The sequence below is a fragment of the Rhinatrema bivittatum genome, chromosome 2 (genome assembly GCF_901001135.1).
Source record: "Rhinatrema bivittatum chromosome 2, aRhiBiv1.1, whole genome shotgun sequence".
NCBI classification, from domain to species: Eukaryota; Metazoa; Chordata; class Amphibia; order Gymnophiona; family Rhinatrematidae; genus Rhinatrema; species Rhinatrema bivittatum.
The window spans coordinates 629,007,615-629,028,956 of NC_042616.1; the positions used below are offsets into that span (position 1 = coordinate 629,007,615).

The following is a 21,342-nucleotide window of genomic DNA, read 5'->3' on the forward strand; positions in this document are numbered from 1 at the left end:
CTGCCCAATTATTTGTTCTATCTACATTGCTTAGGATGCATCCCAGTTTTCAGCCATAGAAACTTGACCACTTGCATGCCAAGCAGCTCACTTTACATGTTTCTCACATTAGTCCTCTATGGGGATAATTTAAAGAATGGTCCATAAATACAAAGGCTCACGATTCTTTTTATTTCCAGAAATTACACTAATTTTCAAAATGAAAGTATCCACAAGCTTTAACTTTGAAAATTATCTCAAGAAAACCTTTTGCACATATATACACCTGTTAATTTGTGTGGGTACTTTTTCTGAGAAAAATTACATACATACGTTTGGAAATTCAAAAGTAAGCAACAATAATGTGAAAGCCCTACCCAATTCCACCCCAAGGAATGCCTTCCTCTCTATCCCTGTGGGTAAAATTGCACACATCTGTACTAGTACTGTTACCCACATATAGGGTGAGCAATTAAAAACAAAAAACAACCTTTTTCTATGGGTACAGCACTGTTTTGCTGCGGAAATTGCTTTGAAAAGTATCCTCGTCGTGTCTAATTTAACACTAATGCAGACTAATGCAGAATCCTGAGAGGACTTAGCTTTAGCTAATGCAGATCATCTTAATAGATGTTAAACCCTGCTTTAGAACTAATGCAGCTTAGTACATAAACCAGAGGAGACCAACTCTGGTCCTCACGAGTCATATACTGGTCTGGTTTTCAGTATATCTTTGATGACTATGCATGAGATAGATTTGCATGCACTGCTTCTCCTGAAGTATATATTTTGTTTCATCTACAAGTGAAAAAATTAGATTTATGGCAAGATTTTGTCATGCTGTTTGTAGTATGTACCAAGAAGAGTTATTTATTGCTAAGTGTTTTGGTATAGATTGCATTTAAATGCAAATGACACAGCTGGTTTGAACATGTAGAAATACTTAAGAATGAGTGTGGCAGCAGAAAATTACATTTTTCCTTCATATTTGTTTGTGTCATGCTGATTATTTACGGTGGTACATTGTTCTTAAAATGTGTATAACCAAAATAAACAAGAAAAGGCACTCAAAGGCGGTAATGCTCACTCAGCAACATTTTCCTTTAGTAAATTGCATGTTTTATTTAAATAAACCTGCTAAGCTATGTTTGATGAATATGGAGTTCTTTCATGTTTCATTTTCTCCAAATGCTTAACAACCTTACTGGGTGATTCATCAAGCCACATTTGAGTTCTAACACATGTTAATAAATATATTGCACGATAAATGAAATATTGTGCATTTCCCCCCCCCCCCCCCAGATACCCTCCCCATTACAATGCCCTTTTTTCATGCATGTATAAAGCAAATTCATGCAAAGAAGGTAATTACTAGTCAATTTGATGTAAATAATTTATTGTGGTTGACCGAGAAGGTGATAAAACATCTACACCTATTTGAAATGCGCTAGATTGCAGCGGGAGGCCCAGGACTCTAATGAGGGTCCTGAGGCTCCCACCGTACATCTAAAGGGGTAGAAAAACTTTAAAAAATTGTTGCAGCCAACTGGGGAGGTTGAGCAGGGATCATTACTAATGGCCATCATTGGAGGCGGCCCCGACACCCACAAAATGTTTAACAGAAAAAGAACTGCATGGTGAGGTCCCAGCCACCTTCCCCCTCCCTCAAAGCATACAATAAAATGAGGCCCAGGGCCCCGATACCAATATCCCCCACCCCATGTCACAACCTGAATCTCCCCACCCCTATCCTCTTAAAGTCATTCCATCAATTCACCTACCCCCAGACCCCCTAAAGTCACTCCATGAAACCCCCCACCCCCAATTCCCTCAAACTCATCACATGAATCCCCCCACTCCCCTGGCGCACCTTCAGACCTTACCCCAGTCACATGGCTGGGGCAAGGTCAGGACAGAGCCATTTTGGAAAAAGGTGCAAACTGGGTTGGGTGTGAGGGTGCACCCGGCCCCGACATGGGATCCCTTTCAAAGTACAAGGGGTTCTGGAGGAGTGTCGAGGGTGGGGGGTCCTGCACTTAATTTTTTGGGTGGGTGGGAGTTTCATGTGACTTCTGGGGGGGCTGGGGATGGGGGATTCATGGAGTGACTTCGAGGGTAGGGGATTTATGGAATGACTTTGAGGAGGCAGAGGTGGGGGCGGGAGGTACTAATATTGGGAGTCATCGTCACATTTTATTGTGGGCTTTGGGGAAGGGAGGGTTGGGGCCGTTGCCATGCTGTTCTTTTTTTTAACTTTTAAACATTTTGGGGGTATTGGGGTCACATTGACTGGCGGCCCGGCCCCAGGTTGAGATGGGGGTCAGCACTGACCTCCGCTCAACCTACCCCTTTGGGTGTGACTATTTGGGGGGCGGCAGTGGCCTTTAAGGCAATGGTGGTCCCATGAGGTTGGGGCCACCATCGCATTAAAGGTCCACTCGCTGTGTTCTTTTGTGCCACGGTGTTATACCGTCACACAAAAGAAAGTGCCAAAAAGCTGTGATGCTTTTTGGGGGGAAGGGGCCCCATTATCATGGCGACACCTCTCCATGATATAGTGGGATCTCTCCTGTGAGAAAATATTGTGGTTTAATGCATCTAGGGGTTTAGGGACCTATTTCCAAAAATGTTTGTTCCATTGAGTGTCTATGGGGAAAAGGCTTAGTAAATAAAGCCCTTAGGAACATTGTACTGAACTGAATAACATTTGTATTGAGTATGCATTACATTTATATTTGATAATATGATTCTAATTTTGAAGCTCTACATATTTTTAATATTAAAAAGGATAGGGAATATAATGTATTTTAGTGAAATATCCTTCAGCATGCTATTTTTCATTTAAAATACCATTTTTCATGCAGAACAAGTAAAGCTATACCCATAGCATGCATAACAATATTTTCTTGCTATCCCTGGATGTTTATTTATTTATTTAATTTAAAAGCTTATATTCTGCTCATTTCTTAAAAAGTCTAAAGGCAAATCTTAATAGATATACACTTAATTTAAAACAATCAACAAAAATCAACAAAATGTCAATTGAAATCTAACCAAAAAAAGACTGGAACAAACCTGGGCCAAAAAATAACAGATAGTTAGTTAATACCATAGACACTTCATAAAATACAAATTTATAATTCAGTTACTTAAAAGACCTGGGAGAAGAAGAATGTTTTCACTGCCTTCTTAAAGGAAACAAATTACAAAGATGTCATATTGTTTGGTGTCAGGGCAGCTTAGGAGAGTGCCTCATCCAAGTGGACAGTATTAATATTATTTTTATGTATTTAAAAGTAATTATTACCCATGCCCTCCAAATAGTTCAGGACGGGGTACATTGTCACATACACAAGAGTTAAAAAGCAATTAAGATATTACAATAAAATAAAAGAAAGATGTCAACAAGAAACATATTCAGGGACAGCTATCTGTCACAAAACAATGACAAAGATAATTGATGGGGACAGCAAGATATGTGATATAGAAGCCAAGGAGAAAGATTAAATACATCCTTAAATAGGAAAGTCTGGAGTGTTTTCTTGAAGAGTTTAGGTTGTTTCATGCTGCGTATTGCTGTTGGTAAGGAGTTTCATAGTAAAGGGTTTCCTGTGGAGAAAACCCTTTCCTGAGATACCTATAGGGGAAGGGATGTCAAGAAGATTCTGGCTAGACAAACGGAGGTGCATGTTGGGGTATACATTTTTGTTGTAGCTGAAATCCAGGGAGAAGAGACATTGCTTAACAGATTATGAAACATGACTTCTAATTTCTATTGGACACACCAGTGCCCTGGGAAGCAGTGTAATGAGTGAAGAAGGGGTGTAATACATAAAGAAAGAACTGCAAGTAAATGAGGATATGCTGATCAGAGTGTACGTGCAGGGTTATAGATATGCAGGACTGAGTAGATCCAAGGGATTAAGTTGTCTGAAAAACATTTGTGGACCAGAGTGGCAACCATGTACCTAAGCTTCCATTCAATGGGTAACCAGTGCAATGATTTTAAGACCAGGGTGATGTGCTGTCAAAAAGAAGTGCCAGATAGAACTCTAGCTGTGGATATGAATGAACCTGCTAGGGATGTGAATCGTTTTTATAATAAATTGAAATATCTTACGATATTTCTTAATTTGTTATATATCGGTTAAAATGCAAAACGAACACTTTTTACCCCGACTTTTCGTAAAAATCGTTTTTCGGGTTAGTGCGCCCTAACTCCCATTAGCGCGCACTAACAAAAAACTGTTTATTTTTGTTATTTTTTGTTAGTGCGCGCTGACGGGAGTTAGCACGCACTAAGCCAAAAAACAATTTTTTACTAAAAAAAAATGCCGATCCGCTGGAAAACGAGATTTTCCCACAGCCAGATGAACCCGAAAGCGCAAACGATCGGGCACCCAATGCACATCCCTACTATCTGCAAGGCTCAGGGATGGTTACTTTCAAAGCAGTGCACAGGCGCATGTTAGCACATGTGCATGCCCAGGGAGGTGGTCATTTTATAATTTAGTTATGGTCCCGGGCCGTGTCCCAGTCCCTTCACCTACCTCGGGGCCGGCCCGGGCCACTGCAATGCTTTCTCGGCCAGCTAGGCCCGGCCCGGCCTCTGCCGCGGCGCTCCCTCATTGAGGGAGACACCATCAATCCGCCATGCCTGGCCCCACCCCCTAGGCGTGCGTGCACGCAGGGGTTCAAGATTTAAAGGGGCCAGCATGGGAAGAGAGGGAGCAGCCCACAGATGACGTCAGGTGCTGCAGGGGTATTTAAACCCTGCAGCTAGGCCTATGCTTTGCCTTCACTCTCTATTGAGAGCTACTAATTGCTGCTTCCGACTACTGGCTTCTGACTTCGGCTTTCGACTACTGGCTTCTGACTCCGGCTTTCAACTACTGGCTTCTGACTTCGGCTCGTCCACTGGCTTCTGACCTCGGCTCATCTACTGGCTTCTGATTCCGGCTTCTTTCCACTGGTTCCTGACTCCGGCTTTCATCCAGGAGGCCTCTCCTAAATCCAAGCGGCTCAGGTCCTCACGAGCTCCTCTCGGGGGGACTGCGGGCTTCCAGTGGTGAAGTTCCAGTTGGCCTCCTGGCTTCAGCTCTAGTCTTCTCTAGCCTCTGGAACTCCTTTTCAGGCACTGACCCACAGGAGACCGCACGTAAGTCCAAGTGGCTCGGGTCCTCACGGGCTCCTCCTGGGGGGACCTCAGGCTTCCAGTGGTGAAGATCCCTCCGGTCTCCTGCCCTGTGCCACCTCCCGGCTTCGACTTCCATTGTGGGCCTTCCCACGGTGTGTTATCATCTGTCCCAGCTAGCTCAAGGGTCCACGAATCCAACACACTTGCATGCACATATGTGCACATGTTATAAAATAGCCTGGGCATGTGCACGTGTGCCCAATTTTAAATAGGGGCGCGCCTGGTGTACAAATCCTATTTCTACTGCATAAGTCAGTGGATTTTAAAAGGGGCACATTGCCTATGCCTATGCAATTCCACCAGTTCATCTACCAGTTTGCCCAGTTAATAGTTAGGTCCTCCAACTGCCCCCCCCCCTCCTATTTTAATAGCCTACAGTTACCCCAGTTATCCCAGACCCTTAGTTTTGTTTTCTTTAACTCACCTTCTCCATAGCAGAAATAAACCTATGCGGTACTTGATCTGGGGGCATGTCAAGATGCATAACACCTGTTGCCCTGCCCAAAATGCGCATGCCCCGCCCAGACACCACCCAGACTCTGCCCCTTTTTCAATTTGAGTGAGATCTGCGTGCTGCCAGAGATACGTGAGCATCTCAGAGGCTTTTAAAATTCGATGGGCGCGCTCTGGCTGATTTTTGCATGGATGCCTAATTGATAAACTTCTTGGGCTTTTAAAAATTCACCTTTAGGATTTATGACAGGTAATCCAAGAAGTAAAAAATTGCTATAATCAAGCCCAAATGAGATAAGGGTCTGAACTACTGTTCTGAAATCTTGAGCTGGCAATAAGATTTACAAGCATTCTTAGTTTAAAGAAAGATGTCTTAAGCATTACCAAAGATTGAATTTTTAATTTCATAGACAGATTTGGATCAAGAATGACCCCCAAGTAACATACTGAAGTTGAAACTGTTGTTTTATGGTTCTTGAAAATGAAAATTGATGGAATGTTCTTTACTAGGAACCTGCTAAGAATGATGATTTCAATTTTCTCTAAATTCAGAGCCAGGCAATGATGGACTAGCCAGGCTCTAATGGTAGAAAAACAGATTGCTAGATTATTTGTCATAGACCATAAAGTTTATATGGGGATAAAAAAACTGAATATGATCAGCATAGATCTGATAATGTACCCCTAAAGTAAAAAGTAACTTGCACTGAGGAGACAAGTAGATATTAAAAAGCCCGTGGCACGCTGGATGCAATGTCAAACCAGTCAGAGGAAGAGGAACCAATAATTACCCGCTGTACATAATTCTACATATAAGAAGTAAGCCAGCCCAGTACAGTGCCAGAAATGCTGATCTCTGCAAAAGATTTGAGGACAGTGTGACTTAAAGTATCAGAGGCCACAAATATGTTCAGTAGTAGCATTACATAGACAGTACCATCTGTGACAGTTGGTGTCAAAACTGGATAAAAGAAGCAAATCTGTGCTGAATCCAGTCTGAAATTCGAATTGATAATTGTTGAGAATGCAATGTTGTTTCAGAAAATCATTCAGCTGCTCTAATACCACACTTTCAACAATTTTACATAGAAAGGGAAGAGTAGAAATCAGTTGATAATTATTAAGCACAGCAGGGTCCAGAGAGGGCCTTTTCAATAAAGGTCAGACAATAAGACTGTGTCAGAATGTTAGTTGGTCAAGCATCGGAGTATTTGCAGGTTATGATATCTATTAATGAGTCAATAAAAAAATGTTGCCTTACATGAGCTTTTCAAAGATCACTTCTTCAGATGTTAGATATAACGAACATAACATAGTGGAAGAGTTTATTGTGACATAATAACATAATAGCATTCTAGATAATGGTAGAAATATCCAGCCTGTATTTTTATGAAGAATTCTGATTGGCAAAACATTGATATATATTTTCTTAAAGTATTAAAGTATACATTAGAGTCTAAAGTTCATATTGTAAATGCTTTGTATCAACAGTAACTTTGGATTATCTGCTAAGGATTCTTTTGTTGTCTGGTCTTTTCAGTGTAAAACCTATGCTTGTGTGGTGGAGAGTCACCTTTTGGGTCTTACCATTGATTTTGGCATGGGCTTTGTCTGCTTTGATGCTGCAACCAAGGTAAATTTCATAAACTTATCCTAAATATGTTGCTAATGCTTTTGTCCTCAGATTCTTTTATTAGATTGCAGGGAAGCTGAGTACTATATCATTCTATAGTGAATAATTATCTATTAGAGCACCTTCTTTCCATATGTGTTATAAATATAAACCAAATTCCTTTATTATACAGCTGCTTTTGTACTTTTAAGGGACAATATTCAAATCATAGAAGGAACTTGCAACAGTTGTCTTTGAAAAATTCAAGGCAGTCAGGAATTGTGGGTAAAAAGACAAGTGCAAAGTAGGTGTGGTAAAGTATTTGAAGAGATAAAAAAAAAAATCCCTATGGGCTCCACATCCAACTTTTCCCACATAAAACTATGCATGCTGCCAAATAGCCAGGGAACCCCAAACTAGGGCCCATGGGCTTTTGCCAATCTGCTATGATTTGTTTTGGTGTGGCCCTATCCGGCCCATTGGAGAAAGTTTTCTTTTTTTTTTTGTTTGTTTTAGTTTTAAATGCACTGTCGAGGATGGGGGTGCAGAAAAGCTATCAGAGTTTCACAAGCCCCACTAGTGGAATGACACTGCTGATGAACATTTCTGGTGTAGAGACCAGGCACATCAGCAGAAGAAGAACCAGGGAAATGGCACGTGAGAGCCATAGAACTGAAGAGAAAGTATGAGAGTCACATGCATCCCAGTCAGTGCTAATGGAGGGAGAGGAAAAAGTGCTGTCATGAGAACAGCTGCACCCATGAATAAAGGTGATAGCACCACACATCTGGAATTGCTCTTAACCAGGCCAAGAGTCTATTTTCCTTTCCCTCTAGGTCTCTAATTCCAGCCTGCATAGTCCTTGTGGTGCCCTTCCTCTGTCATTCTCTTCTTGGCAATGCAAGATGGGAAGAGGCTTCCCATGAATAGGGGAACCATAACCTACTAGGGAGGGAGGGGGGAAGGAGGAAAAAGTATATCTGTTACCCTTAATGGGAGGACCCAGCCTGCGGATACGAGGAGAGGCTGCTCATTTGGGAGCTCTCCCATGGGTGTGGGGCTGATAGTTCAGAGGGTTATCTGAAGTGGCTCAATAGTCCTCTAGCTGCCAGACTGACTTTCAGAAGTGTCCGATATTAACCTTGAACAGGGATTTATGCTTGGAGTGAAGAGAAGGAGAAGGCATGGGATAAAGTCTGGACCCTTACAGGGTCATTCCTCAAAATGTGTTAGGCCATTATCATGGGCGTTAGGGCTCTAACACCCGCGATAACGCCATAACACATCCTTATTTATATTTATCGCATCTTGCAATGCGAATACACATTTTTAGTCTTTAGTCAAAGCAGATGAGTTTGGATGGAGTTTATGAAAATGAATGGGATTAACACTGCGTGCAATAATATAACGCACGTTATTACCAGAAATAGCTACTCCTTTTTTTCTGGCGTTAAGCTGTGCGATATGTCCAAAATGGAATTTGTGATATTTTGGGCAAATTCTGTTTTAGGGAGAGAGAGAGAGAGGGAGGCAGAGACAGAGAGACTCTGGGGTGGCACACATAATTGTCATCTATTTATACCACTATAGGAGGGTCATCTAGAAACTCGAGGTGAGGTTTTGGTGGTGGACTAGGGTTTTGGGGCCAATTTTAATGCACAGCCAGACGTTTGAACAGCACAGTACACACCAGTGAAGACTGAATGTGATTTGGAATGAGGAAAGATACACAAAGATGAGATTTCTACACTGTTCTCTCATCTTAGTTGATGCATCTGAACCTGGGTACTATCAAGCTAGGGCGAGAGAACAGTGTAGAAATCTCATCTTCGTATACATTTCCTCATTCCAGATCACATCAAATCTTCACTGATGTGTACTGTGCTGTTCGTACTTTTGGCTGTGCATGTAAAACTTGCCCCAAAAACCTAGTCCACCACCAAAACTTCACCTTGTGTTACTAGATGACCCTCCTATAGTGGTATAAATATTTGAGTACTAGGAGAGCCTTGCAAAGAGCCTCTCTCTCTCTCTCTCTCTCTCTCTCTCTCTCTCACCAGCTTACAAAGTGAAAATATTGCAGGTGCAATACATTTAACACATATTACAATAAAATACCTATGCTAAAATAACACACAGTGCAGTAACTCAAAAACTATCCTAACCATGCCACTTTTTCTTATTGCAGGTGTTATTCATGTGAAATTAATAGCATTTTTATGAATCTAGGGGTTAATGTGCTGTCTCTTTACCATAGGTGGAGCACCTCCTGAGTGCCCCCTGCCATCTCATCCAGCTTAGGTGTTGTGAGGCCTGGTAGAGGGAGGTTCCCACCAGACCCCACTTGTGATGAAATGGAACTGAAATCAATCTTTTATTTCATATGTAGTTAAATCATTTTGTTCAGATTCAGACTTTGGTCATGGAGATCAAGGATATAATACTTACATCTCTGACATAAATTTATAAAAAAGAAGACAGAAACAGAGCCTGTCATGTTTTTCTCACTGATTCAGATTGAGTTCAGGTTAGAGTGAGCAAACATTATTGCCATCTGGAAATGATTAAGTGGCCTATATAGAATGAATTGTAGTTTTATGCTAGTTCTCAGTGAGAAGAGAGGGGGGAGGGGTGGTGGGAGTGGGGTGAGAGTGACATGACAAGAGGAAGGGGATGGAATGAGATCAATGGTACCAGGCCTCCTTGCATCAATTGTACCAATGGTACCAGTGGCCTCAATGCACCATGCGTCGATGGCAATAGTGGATCCAGTGCACAATGCATCAATAGCACCAATAGCACCGATGCACCATGCATCAATGGCAACGATGGACCTGGTGCATGTTGCATTAGTGGCAACAATGATCCTGATGCACTCTGCATTGATGAAATTGGTATGCTTGTGGCTCAATGCATTGATAGTGCCAAGTGCGATGACAACAAGTTTCTGTGCTACTATATAGTATTCCCTCGTCCTTAAGCTATGGCCCCACCTTGTGTATTGGGATTCTAAACCTGAGGCACCGAGGAAACCCACATTTTCTTACTGGTCAAAGCCCGTGTAGAGTTTGTAGCTTGATTCTTCTGTGACCCATTCGACCCTCAGAGTGCCTTAATGGAGTGGGGAGCTATGGAAGAGGAACCCTTGGTTGACTCTGAAGAAGAGGAGTTTGTCCAACATCATAGTGTTGCCATCTTATAGGCACATTTCTTCTGAGACATGGTAGAAATCATAACAGTTAGTATAGTTGTTGGAGGGGCTCAAATATTTGTAGCAGATCTTGTGAACATCTGTGATTGATATCTTGCATCTATACATACAGTCCTTGAAAACTCTAGGCTTGTTTGGCATTCTCTTTTCTTTTATCGTTCTTCTATTTTTTTTTATTTTTTTTGTAGCAAGGTGGAAAATACTAGAAAAAATCAGTAGAATAAAACTAGAAAAATGAAATGGAGTGAAAGAGATAGGTAATCATCCAGGCCGTAGCTCAGACAAAAAATGACTGAAGGGCCCACAAGGAAATGGTTTTCACAGGATCTCCTGCACATGGTCAGTAGAGCAAAAGCTGTACTGAGCTTGGAAAGAGTGATCCATCTCAGCCATATCACATGATGTCATCCACACCTAATGGCTAATTCAGTGCTGCTTGTCAAAGAGAACTTTTTACTGTGTAAAGTAATGAGTGTATTTTTGTAAAAGCAAAACTATGCACATTGTGTTCCCCAACCTAATTGCAGACTGAGTCTATGACTTTTTTGCCTAGGTAAAAACATTAGGGATGTGAATCGTTTTTTACGATTTAAAATATTGTCCGATATATTTTAAATCGTCAAAAATCGTTAGAGGTGCAATACAATAGGAATTCCCCCGATTTATCGTCAAAAATCGTAAATCGGGGGAGGGGGGAGGGGAAGGGGAGGGTGGGAAAACCGGCACACTAAAACAACCCTAAAACCCACCCCGACCCTTTAAAATAAATCCCCCACCCTCCTGAACCCCCCCCCCCCAAATGTTTTAAATTACCTGGGGTCCAGTGGGGGGGGTCCCGGTATGATCTTCCACTCTCGGGCCACGGCTGCGTTAATAGAAATGGCGCCGGCACTACCTTTGCCCTGTCATATGACAGGGCAAAGGTAGCGCCGGCGCCATTTTGGTTCCTGTCCCCCAACGTCACGAGCGCAGGAGATCGCTCCCGGACCCCCGCTGGACCCCCCAGGGACTTTTGGCCAGCTTGGGGGGGGGCCTCCTGACCCCCACAAGACTTGCCAAAAGTCCAGCGGGGGTCCGGGAGCGACCTTCTGCACTCGGGCCGTATTGCAAAATGGCACCGGCCGTATGGCCGTATTGCCGTATTGCAAACTGGTGCCGGCCGTATGGCCGGTGCCATTTTGCAATACGGCAATACGGCCTGAGTGCAGGAGGTCGCTCCCGGACCCCCGTTGGACTTTTGGCAAGGTAGCAAAGGTAGCGCCGGCGCCATTTCTATTAACACAGCCGTGGCCCGAGAGTGGAAGATCACACCAGGACCCCCCCACTGGACCCCAGGTAATTTAAAACATTTTGGGGGGGTTCGGGAGGGTGGGGGATTTATTTTAAAGGGTTGGGGTGGGTTTTAGGGTTGTTTTAGGGTGCCGGTTTTCCCGCCCTCCCCCGATTTACGATTTAAACGATTAAAAAAAAAACAAAACCGCGACGATCAGATTCCCTCCCCCCCCAGCCAAAATCGATCGTTAAGACGATCGATCACACGATTCACATCTCTAAAAAACATTTGTGTTGTTTGTCCCCTTGTTTCCTATTAAGATACTGTGCTTATTGTATATACTGTGTTTATATATATACTGTGCTTTATAGTATATACTGTGTTTATATATACTATATTGTATAAAATATATACTTTACTTATTGTTTTATTTATTTATTTATTACTATTCTATGATACTGAGTTCAAACGTTTCTTGTAACTATACTATTCTATGTTCAACTTGTACTTTGTTCTATTGTTATATGTAAAGCCCCTTCCATTTTTTGGGCATCTCACTGTTTTATGTAAACCAGAGTGATTTGTATTTCATACAAGAACCTCGGTATATAAAAATTAAAAATAAATAAATAAATGCATTGTTTTACCAGGGAAGGGTAGGCAATTTTAAGATAATTAATTTACATGGGAAAATATCTTCTAGAAATTGACCTGATAATTTATTGATTTCGAGGCCTTCTGTATTTATTTAAGGTTATACAGCAGAGGTGGCCAACACCAGTACTCAAGAGCCATGAACAGGTCCTGTTTCAGAATATCCACCATGAATATGAATGACAGATTTTCATGCAGTGCGGGCAGTGCAAGAAAATCTGTATCACATGTATATTCATTATGACTATCCTGAAAATCACACCTATTTGTGGCTTTTGAGATTGGAGTTGGCCATCCCTAGTATATATATTTGGAGCACATGATAAGCAGCCAAAATATGTGATCAGCAAGATTTCCTGTTTCATTTCCTTAAAAAGCCCTTTACAGTAAATTTGTGAGATTGTTAATATAGAAAGTATGCTGATTGCTAGGTTATGTATAATGTTTCTATGGGGAGAAATATGACCCCTAAACAAAAACACTGTGGAGGATCCAGATGCACTCTTTAATGACCATTGAACTTTTAATAGCTAAAGAAAAAGATTAGAAGGCAGGCAAGATTACATGGAATGTGTGCTTTACTGAATTCAATAATGGGACTGGACCCAGAGAGACTGACCTATAGCAGGAATCAAGCACAGTGGACCCTGAGCTCAGAAGGTAAATCTTATTGTAGATAAAAATATAGACTAGGAATTCAAATAGTTATGATGACTTCAAGGAATATGCTCTGTACTTATGTGTGAGTGGGGAGGGGGGAGGAGGGGTGACAGAAGGATAGGGGAAAGAAGTGAGTAGGGAGTAAGATTAAGTTAATAAAATGTGAATTATTTCAGGTTATGTAATGACAATTACCTCTTGCTAAACTACCTTCAAAATGTCATATTATATGGTAAGACTGGAAACTACTACTAGAGAAATACATGGAACTTTTTCTGTTTTAAAAAATGTATTGAATGAACAAAAAAATTATCCCATCCAGTGATTAGCCAGATAAAGAATGCTAGTTAAAATTCAATGTTGCACATATTTGCACTTTAAAACGTATATATAATAGGGATGTGCATTCATTTGCGAAGAAATAGGAAATAGAGATGATATTTCCTATTTCGTCGCGTTTCGGGGGGGGGGGGGGGGTGACGAAACGATAAGAAAACCCACAATTTCGTGTGTTTTTCTTATCATATTTCAGTGGGAGAAAGGGCACATAACCCACCCCCCCAAATCCACCCCAACTCTTCAAATTTAATTAATTGCAACCCCCCACTCTCCCAACCCCCCAAGACTTGCCCGACTCCCCCCCCCTCCAAGACTTACCGAAAGTACCTGGTGGTTCAGTGGGGTCCTGGGAGTGATCTCCCTCTCTCAGGCCATTGGCTGCCACTAATCAAAATGGTGCCGATGGCCCTTTGCCCTTACCGTGTGACTGGGGCTATTGGTGCCATTGATCGACCCCTGTCATATGGTAGGATCAATGGATATTCAGCTCCATAGGGTTCCAACTGTGCTCCAGATTGGATGTTCCACCTCCTTTGGACAAGGGATTGGTGGGATGCAAATGATGTGATCTATGCCTCAATGCATAGGAATATTCTAATGCTCATTAGAGTTTATCAGTGAAAAGCAGGTGCTAGAACAATGCCCACTTCATAGCTGGCTTCAAGCTGGATACAAAATGTTTTCCAAATTCATGTTCTCATCTGGTCCAAGATTTATTTTTCTCATTTGAGAGGTGTAAACATTTTTCTTATATGAAGAAACAAACACAGTCTTTTCTCCTCTGTGTGAAACCATATAAAAAATCTGCCAAAAATATCACATGGCCACAAAACTGCATTTTGTCTTGCTCTTCAGACCTGCTCTTTGGTTCAATCTGTGTGCACATCCTGTTTTAGGGTCACTGGTATCTACCTTACAGATCAGCATCACTTGATCTAGATAGCAGCTATAGGCTATTTAAAAAGATGTTGCACCATTATTTGTCTTCTCTATGCTTTCCTTGCCAATTTGTCCTGACTCAGTTTGACAAGTTGTGAGGTCACACAGCTAGGAGTTGGTTGCTATAGTTTCCATTTGCCTTATTTTTTACCTAGCAGTACACAGTCATAGACTTGAATGGCAAATATAAATGAATGAGACAAATATTTATTTAGTAAATTTATTTAGTCAGTTTTATATACCGACATTCATATTGATTTCATGTCAGTTTACAATGATTAAAAAATTCAGCAAAGTCAGTTTACAATGATTTAAAAAAATTTCAGCATTCATTAACACATAATCATCACTCTTACATTAAAACATAATAAAATGCCTTTAATCAGTAATTATAAAATCTACCATATAAATGGGCTTGGACCGACGTGCCACAAATGCGCAGTAGAGAGCAGCTCTACTGCACATGCGCGAGAGCACGTCGGTCAGAGAGGAGCCCAGCGGACTTGGAAACGCGAGGAGGAGCTACGGTGGCAGCACAGGAGGTCTCCGGGGGGGGTCTCTCTTGCGCAGGGAGAAGCAGCGGCGGCGGCACAGACACAGACATGGGAGGTCGCCGGGAGTCTCTCTCTTGCGTGCGCCTCATCACTGAGCATCGGGCAGGCCAGCAACGAGCCCAGTGGAGAGGCGCGCGAGAGAGAGAGCCTCGGAGACATCCCATGGAGCAGCAGCGGCGGTATCTAAGTGCCAAGCGAGCCAGAGAGAAGAAGAAAGAGTGAAGGAGGCCTGAGGGAGAGGGACGGGATTGTGGAGGAGGTGGGAGGGGAAGGAAGAGGATATAAGTGAGGAAGGTAAAGTTGTGGAATACAGAAAAAGGGAGTGGAGGAGGGGGAAGGGGTTGAGGAGGTGGGAGGGGAAGGAAAGGGAAGATGAGAAGGGATGGAAGGAAGAGGATGTAAGTGGGAAGGGTAAAGTGGAGTAGAGAAAAAGAGGGAGTGGAGGAGGGCTGAGGGAGAGGGGAGAAGGGGAAGGAAAGGGAAGGTGAGAGGGGAAGGGATAAAGGAAGAGGATATGACTGAACAAGTGGGAAGGGTAAGAAGTTATGGAGAAGAGAAAAAAGAACGGAGGAGGGCTGGGAGAGGGAAGGGGTTGTAGATGAGGTGAGAGAGGATGGAAGGAAAAGGGAAGTTGTGGAGAACAGAGCGGCTCTAACCGTGTCGGTCTGACCAATGGAATCTCGCCCGTTTTAACGGGCTTAACGGCTAGTATAAAATAAAATAAAAAATAAAAACTACATAGAACCTTAACTCTAATATTATTACTTATCCATAAAACTAAAATTAAATAACACTAATTAAAAGAAATAAAACTGCCTTAAAATTATTTTAGTCATAAAATATACATAGGATAAGTAAGTATTCATGTAAGGGGAAGCCATGTATAGGTATTAATTAGCTTGAATAAAAGCCTGTTCAAATAGCCACTTTTTTTCTGCTTCTTAAAGCTATTTATATTTGCCTCTGTTTGAATATCGAGGGGCAGCGAATTCCACACTTTGGGTCCAGCCAGAGATAGTGGCCTTTCCCTAACTGAACTTAGATGGGCTAATTTTGGTGAAGGTATTGATAATAAAGGTTGACCAAGTGATCTCAGGTTACGAGATGGAACATGGATACGGAGTGAAGCGTTCAGCCATTCAGTTTTGTTTTTTTTTACCAAATATAGCTTTATGAATTAATGTCAAGCATTTATATTGAATTCGAAACTGAACTAATAACCAATGTAATTTTATCAAGATAGGGGAGACATGATCGAATTTCTTTGTGTTAGTCAAGAGCCATGCCATGGCATTCTGCAATAACTGCAAAGGTACACCTAGTAGCAGTGCATTGCAATAGTCTAGTTTTGGTAGAATAAGGGCCTGGAGTACAATGCGAAAATCATTAGAGTGTAATAAAAGTTTCAAATTTTTTAAGATTTGTAATTTATAAAAGCCGTCTTTCAAGATAGCTTTTATTGACGCTTGTTTTGTTTCAACTGTAGGACATCTCTGTTTGTTTCAGGGTAACACAAATGACACAAATATGGACTCATTTTGTTTTACCAATTCATTTTAAACTAATATATATCCCTACTGTAGTCCCTATACAAGGATACAAACTAAGGATCTCTCACTGAGCCATCCTGGGAATGCCCAAAGGTTTTCCAATGGACATCCTCCATTGCCTCAAGAACAAACTTAGGGTCTGATTTACTAAGAACTTTTTCCTATTCTGTGCCTATGAGAAAAGTGCTAAGTATATAGACCCTTAGGTTGTAAACCCTGTGGGGACAGGGAAATACCGACTATACCTGAATATTATCTGCTTTGAAGTTTATGAAAAGTGGAATATACAGTAAATCAAACAAACAAATACATATATAACTATATAAATAAATATTTTTCAAAGGTCAAGTCTGAAGTTAACCAATGTCTTTCTTTTCTGGGCAATCTGCTCTCAGCTTAGGGAATGTTTGATCTTCTCCTTTGTTACATTTCAGCTACTGATGCAAATTCAGCTCCAGTTGCAGAGCGAACAAGGGTATATAAAACTCAATAAGTAAATAAATAAATAAATAAATAAATAAATAAATCTTAATCCACATCAGAGCTATCATGTCATGACATAGTAGGTGATAGAGATGTGAATCGTGTCCTCGATCGTCTTAACGATCGATTTCGGCTGGGAGGGGGAGGGAATCGTATTGTTGTCATTTGGGTGTTTAAAATATCATGAAAATCGTTAAAATCGTGAGCCGGCACACTAAAACCCCCTAAAACCCACCCCCGACCCTTTAAATTAAATCCCCCACCCTCCCGAACCCCCCCTCCAAATGCCTTAAATTACCTGGGGGTCCAGCGGCGGTCCAGAATGGGCTCCTGCAATTGAATTGTGTTGTCTTCAGCCGGCGCCATTTTGCAAAATGGCGGCCGCAAAATGGCGGCGGCCATAGACCAACACGATTCGACTGCAGGAGGTCGTTCCGGACCCCCGCTGGACTTTTGGCAAGTCTTGTGGGGGTCAGGAGGCCACCCCAAGCTGGCCAAAAGTCCCTGGGGGTCCAGCGGGGGTCCGGAAAAACGATCTCCTGCCGCGAATTGTTTTCCGTACGGAAAATGGCGCCGGCAGGAGATCGACTGCAGGAGGTCGTTCAGCGGGGGTTCCGGACTGCCGCTGGACGACCTCCTGCAGTCGATCTCCTGCCGGCGCCATTTTCCGTACAGAAAACGATTCGCAGCAGGAGATCGTTTTCCGGACCCCCGCTGGACCCCCAGGGACATTTGGCCAGCTTGGGGGGGCCTCCTGACTCCCACAAGACTTGCCAAAAGTCCAGCGGGGGTCCGGAACGACCTTCTGCAGTCGAATTGTGTTGGTCTATGGCCGCCGCCATTTTGCGGCCGCCATTTTGCAAAATGGCGCCGGCTAAAGACAACACAATTCAATTGCAGGAGCCCGTTCCGGACCGCCGCTGGACCCCCAGGTAATTTAAGGCATTTGGGGGGGGGGGGGGGGTTCAGGAGGGTGGGGGATTTAATTTAAAGGGTCGGGGGGGGGTTTTAGGGGGTTTTAGTGTGCCGGTTTTCCTGCCATTGGTTTAGGGCAAGTAAGTAAGTTCCTGCCCTCCCCCTTCCCCCGATTTACGATTTTTTAACGATAAATCGGGGGAATTGGTATTGTATCGTGGCCCTAATGATTTTTGACGATTTAAAATATATCGGACGATATTTTAAATCGTCAAAAAACGATTCACATCCCTAGTAGGTGACACTAGTCACACTATTGACTGTTGCCATCCTGTTAAGCAATGCCCACCTGTAACTGAAGATTGTTTTTGGGAAACACTTCCTGACACTCTCAAGTTTATCACAAGCTACCTGTGACCTGAGAGGTCACAGGTAGCTCACTTTAGTTTTGCAAAAGTCATGACTGGCATTTTCTTCTTGTTGATTGATTTGGAAGTATCTGTTCATATAACTCAAAACTGTTTTCTGGCCTTTTGTCGTTTCCATCTTTGCTCACACCTGTTCTATATTATATATGTTTTCCTATTCCTACCACCTCCCTACTTCTTGCTTAAGATGTGCAAGAGCTTGTCTGTCCTGCAAGTTTGTTATTATGCATCGGTAGCACAGGAAATTGTGTTTACAAAGAAATAGCAAGAAGCAAAAAAAGAAAGCAAAATGTATATATAGGACAGTTTTATATTCTGTCCTATATAAACATGGCTTAGCCTTATAAAAGAGTATATTATAAAAATAATAAAGAAAAACCAATTGCTATGACGTCTACTAACATTTTCTGCAATTTGTTTTAACTCTGCTACCTTCTAATTTCATGGCGTATCCTTTATTTCTACTACTATTTGAAAGAGAAATAACCATTCCCTATTTAACTTTTCTATCCCTCTCATGATATCACCTCTCAGTTGCGTCTTCTCTAAGTTGAAGAGCCTTAACCTTTTTAGCTTTTCTCCATAAGGTAGCCATTCTATCCCCTTTATCATTTTTGTTGGCCTTCCTTTTACCTTTACTAATTCTTCTATATCTTACTTGAGACCAGAAATCCACACAGTACTCAAGGTGAAGTTGTTCCATAGTTCTATGCAGAAGGATTGTGATATTCATAGTTTTATTCTCCATTCTTCTCCAAATAATTCCTAACATTCTAATTGCTCACTGAGCTGAAAAATTTGATGTATTGTCCACAGTAAATCCAAGGTCAACTTTCATGGGTGGTTACTCCTAATATAGAACCCAGCATTGTGTACTGTCACAGGTTACAGCCTTGGCCTTGCAAAACCCATTGACAGTTCTCTAGAACACACCACTTGGAGACAAGAACTTGTAGTAAAAACTGCTTTATTTCAGACATCAATGCTCAGTTCACACTTGTATGATTCAGTTCCTTCTTTGAAACATCAGTATCTCCCTAGTACAATACAGAACAGTACTAGACACTTTGCTGTAGGCTAACCCAGTGCTTCTCAACCCAGTCTTTGGAACATATCTAGCCAGTCAGATTTTCTGGATATCTACAATGAATATGCATGACATAGATTTGCATACAATGGAGGCAGGTCCATAGGGAACACTACTTCAAAAGAGGAAAGACAACTGAATGAAAGTTGGCTAGGGGATATTATGCAAATTTATCTCATGCATATTCATTGTAGATATCCTGAAAACCTTACTGGCTAGGTGTGCCATGAGTCCTGGGTTGAGAAGCATTGGGCTAGCCTAATTTCTCAGGACCACATATAACCTATTGTCCCAATCATACTTTGTTGCAGATTCACAATCCTTACCTCATAGACTGTGGCATCTGCTTCTTGGTCCAGGTATGCCTTCTCTCCTGGTTGCCCATCTGATTCTTCTTCTTCCCCTCTGTTTATCCTCTGACTACAGTCAGAGCTTCAGAGATACACTGATTGCCTTGCAGTCTCTAAATCAGTCTCAGCTGTGTCTGTCAATCAGCACCATTCATTTCCCTGGCTTCTGGCTGGATCCTATTTAATACTCTGCCCAGGATCTCAAGACTACATTTCCCAGCAGCTTTTTGATTCCTATTCCTCTTGCTTTACAATCCCTTAGCCAACTTTCATTCAATTTTCTTTCCCCTTTTCAAACAGTGTTCCCTATGGACCTGCTATCAGAGTTCCCTCTGTCTACTGGAGTTTCTAGTTGTCTTGACACTCAAGGCAACTTCAGCATGTGTGAAGCCCTGGCTTCATAGCCATACCTACGTATTATTTTCCCTATATGCAACACATGTCCACATTAAATTTCATAACCAATTTAATTGCTCAGTTCCACAATCTCACAAGGTCTTTCTGCAGTTCTACAAAGTTTGTCTTTTAACTACTTTGAACATTTTTGTGTCATCTGAAATCCAATCACTTTGCTTGTACTCTCTTTTCCAGATCATTAAATCGCAGTAAAATCTATTGGACACATGACTATTTATCTTTATCCATTAGGAAAACCAACCATTTAGTCCTACACTTTGCTTCCTAACTTTTAACCAGTTACCAATCTGTAATAAGAACATCTCTTGTCCCGAGTCTTTCTAGTTTTCTGAGGAGTTTCTCATGAGGCACTTTATCAAATGCCTTCTGAAAATAAAAAGTACACTATGTCAATTTTCTTCCTTTTATCCACCTGCTTATTCACACCTTCAAAGAAATATGATAGGTTAGTAAGGCACAATCTCTATTTGCTAAATCCATGTTGGCTCGTCTCCATTAAGCCATGTTTATATATCTGACTAATAATTTGTTCTTAATACCATTTTATCCAGCATTGACATCAGGTTCACTGATCCACAGTTATTTGGGTCAGCTCTGGAGCCCTTCTTATGAATTGATAATCTGCTCAGAAATAGAGGCAGATTTAAATGTTGGTACCAGTAGTAGTTCAGCAATGATGGTACCAGTAGTAGTTCAGCAATAATTGAATTCCTTTATAGAATTCTGAGGTGAATAGCATTGGGTTCTGCATCCAATTTAGTTTGCAATTTGCTATAGCATATCTTCCAGATTCAAACTAATTTGATTCAGTTCTTTTGAATCGTCACTTACAAAGAATAGTTCATGTTTGGGAATATCCCCAACATCCTCTTCAATAAAGATCGAAGCAAATAATTTATTTTGTTTTTCTGCCTTGTCCTTATTCTCACTGATTGCCCCTTTTACCCTCTGCTCATCTAATAGACCAACTGACTCCCTTGCAGATTTCTTGCTTTAATGTACTTGAAAAGGAGTCATTATCAGCTTTTGCCTCTTTGTTAAACCTCTCCTCAAATTACCTCTTGATCTGCTTTGGGGGGGTCTCCTGACCCCCACAAGACTTGCCAAAAGTCCAGCGGGGGTCCGGGAGTGACCTCCTTTCATGCCGTCCGTCCGATCCCAATACTCAAAATGGCGCCGATCGCTGTCATAGTGAGGGCAAAGGCGATCGGCGCCATTTTGAGTATTGGCGGGACGGCGAT

The 21,342-nt window shown here is 41.9% G+C and overlaps 1 protein-coding gene across 1 annotated transcript in view; it reads left to right on the forward strand.

Moving 5' to 3' along the window:
• Window positions 1-21,342, forward strand: part of SNTG1 (syntrophin gamma 1) — a 2,212,578-nt gene that overhangs the window by 2,036,300 nt on the left and 154,936 nt on the right. The window contains exon 19 of the mRNA XM_029591258.1: window positions 7,170-7,262. Within this exon, the coding sequence (XP_029447118.1) occupies window positions 7,170-7,262 (93 nt within the window). The remainder of the gene's footprint in view (window positions 1-7,169; window positions 7,263-21,342) is intronic.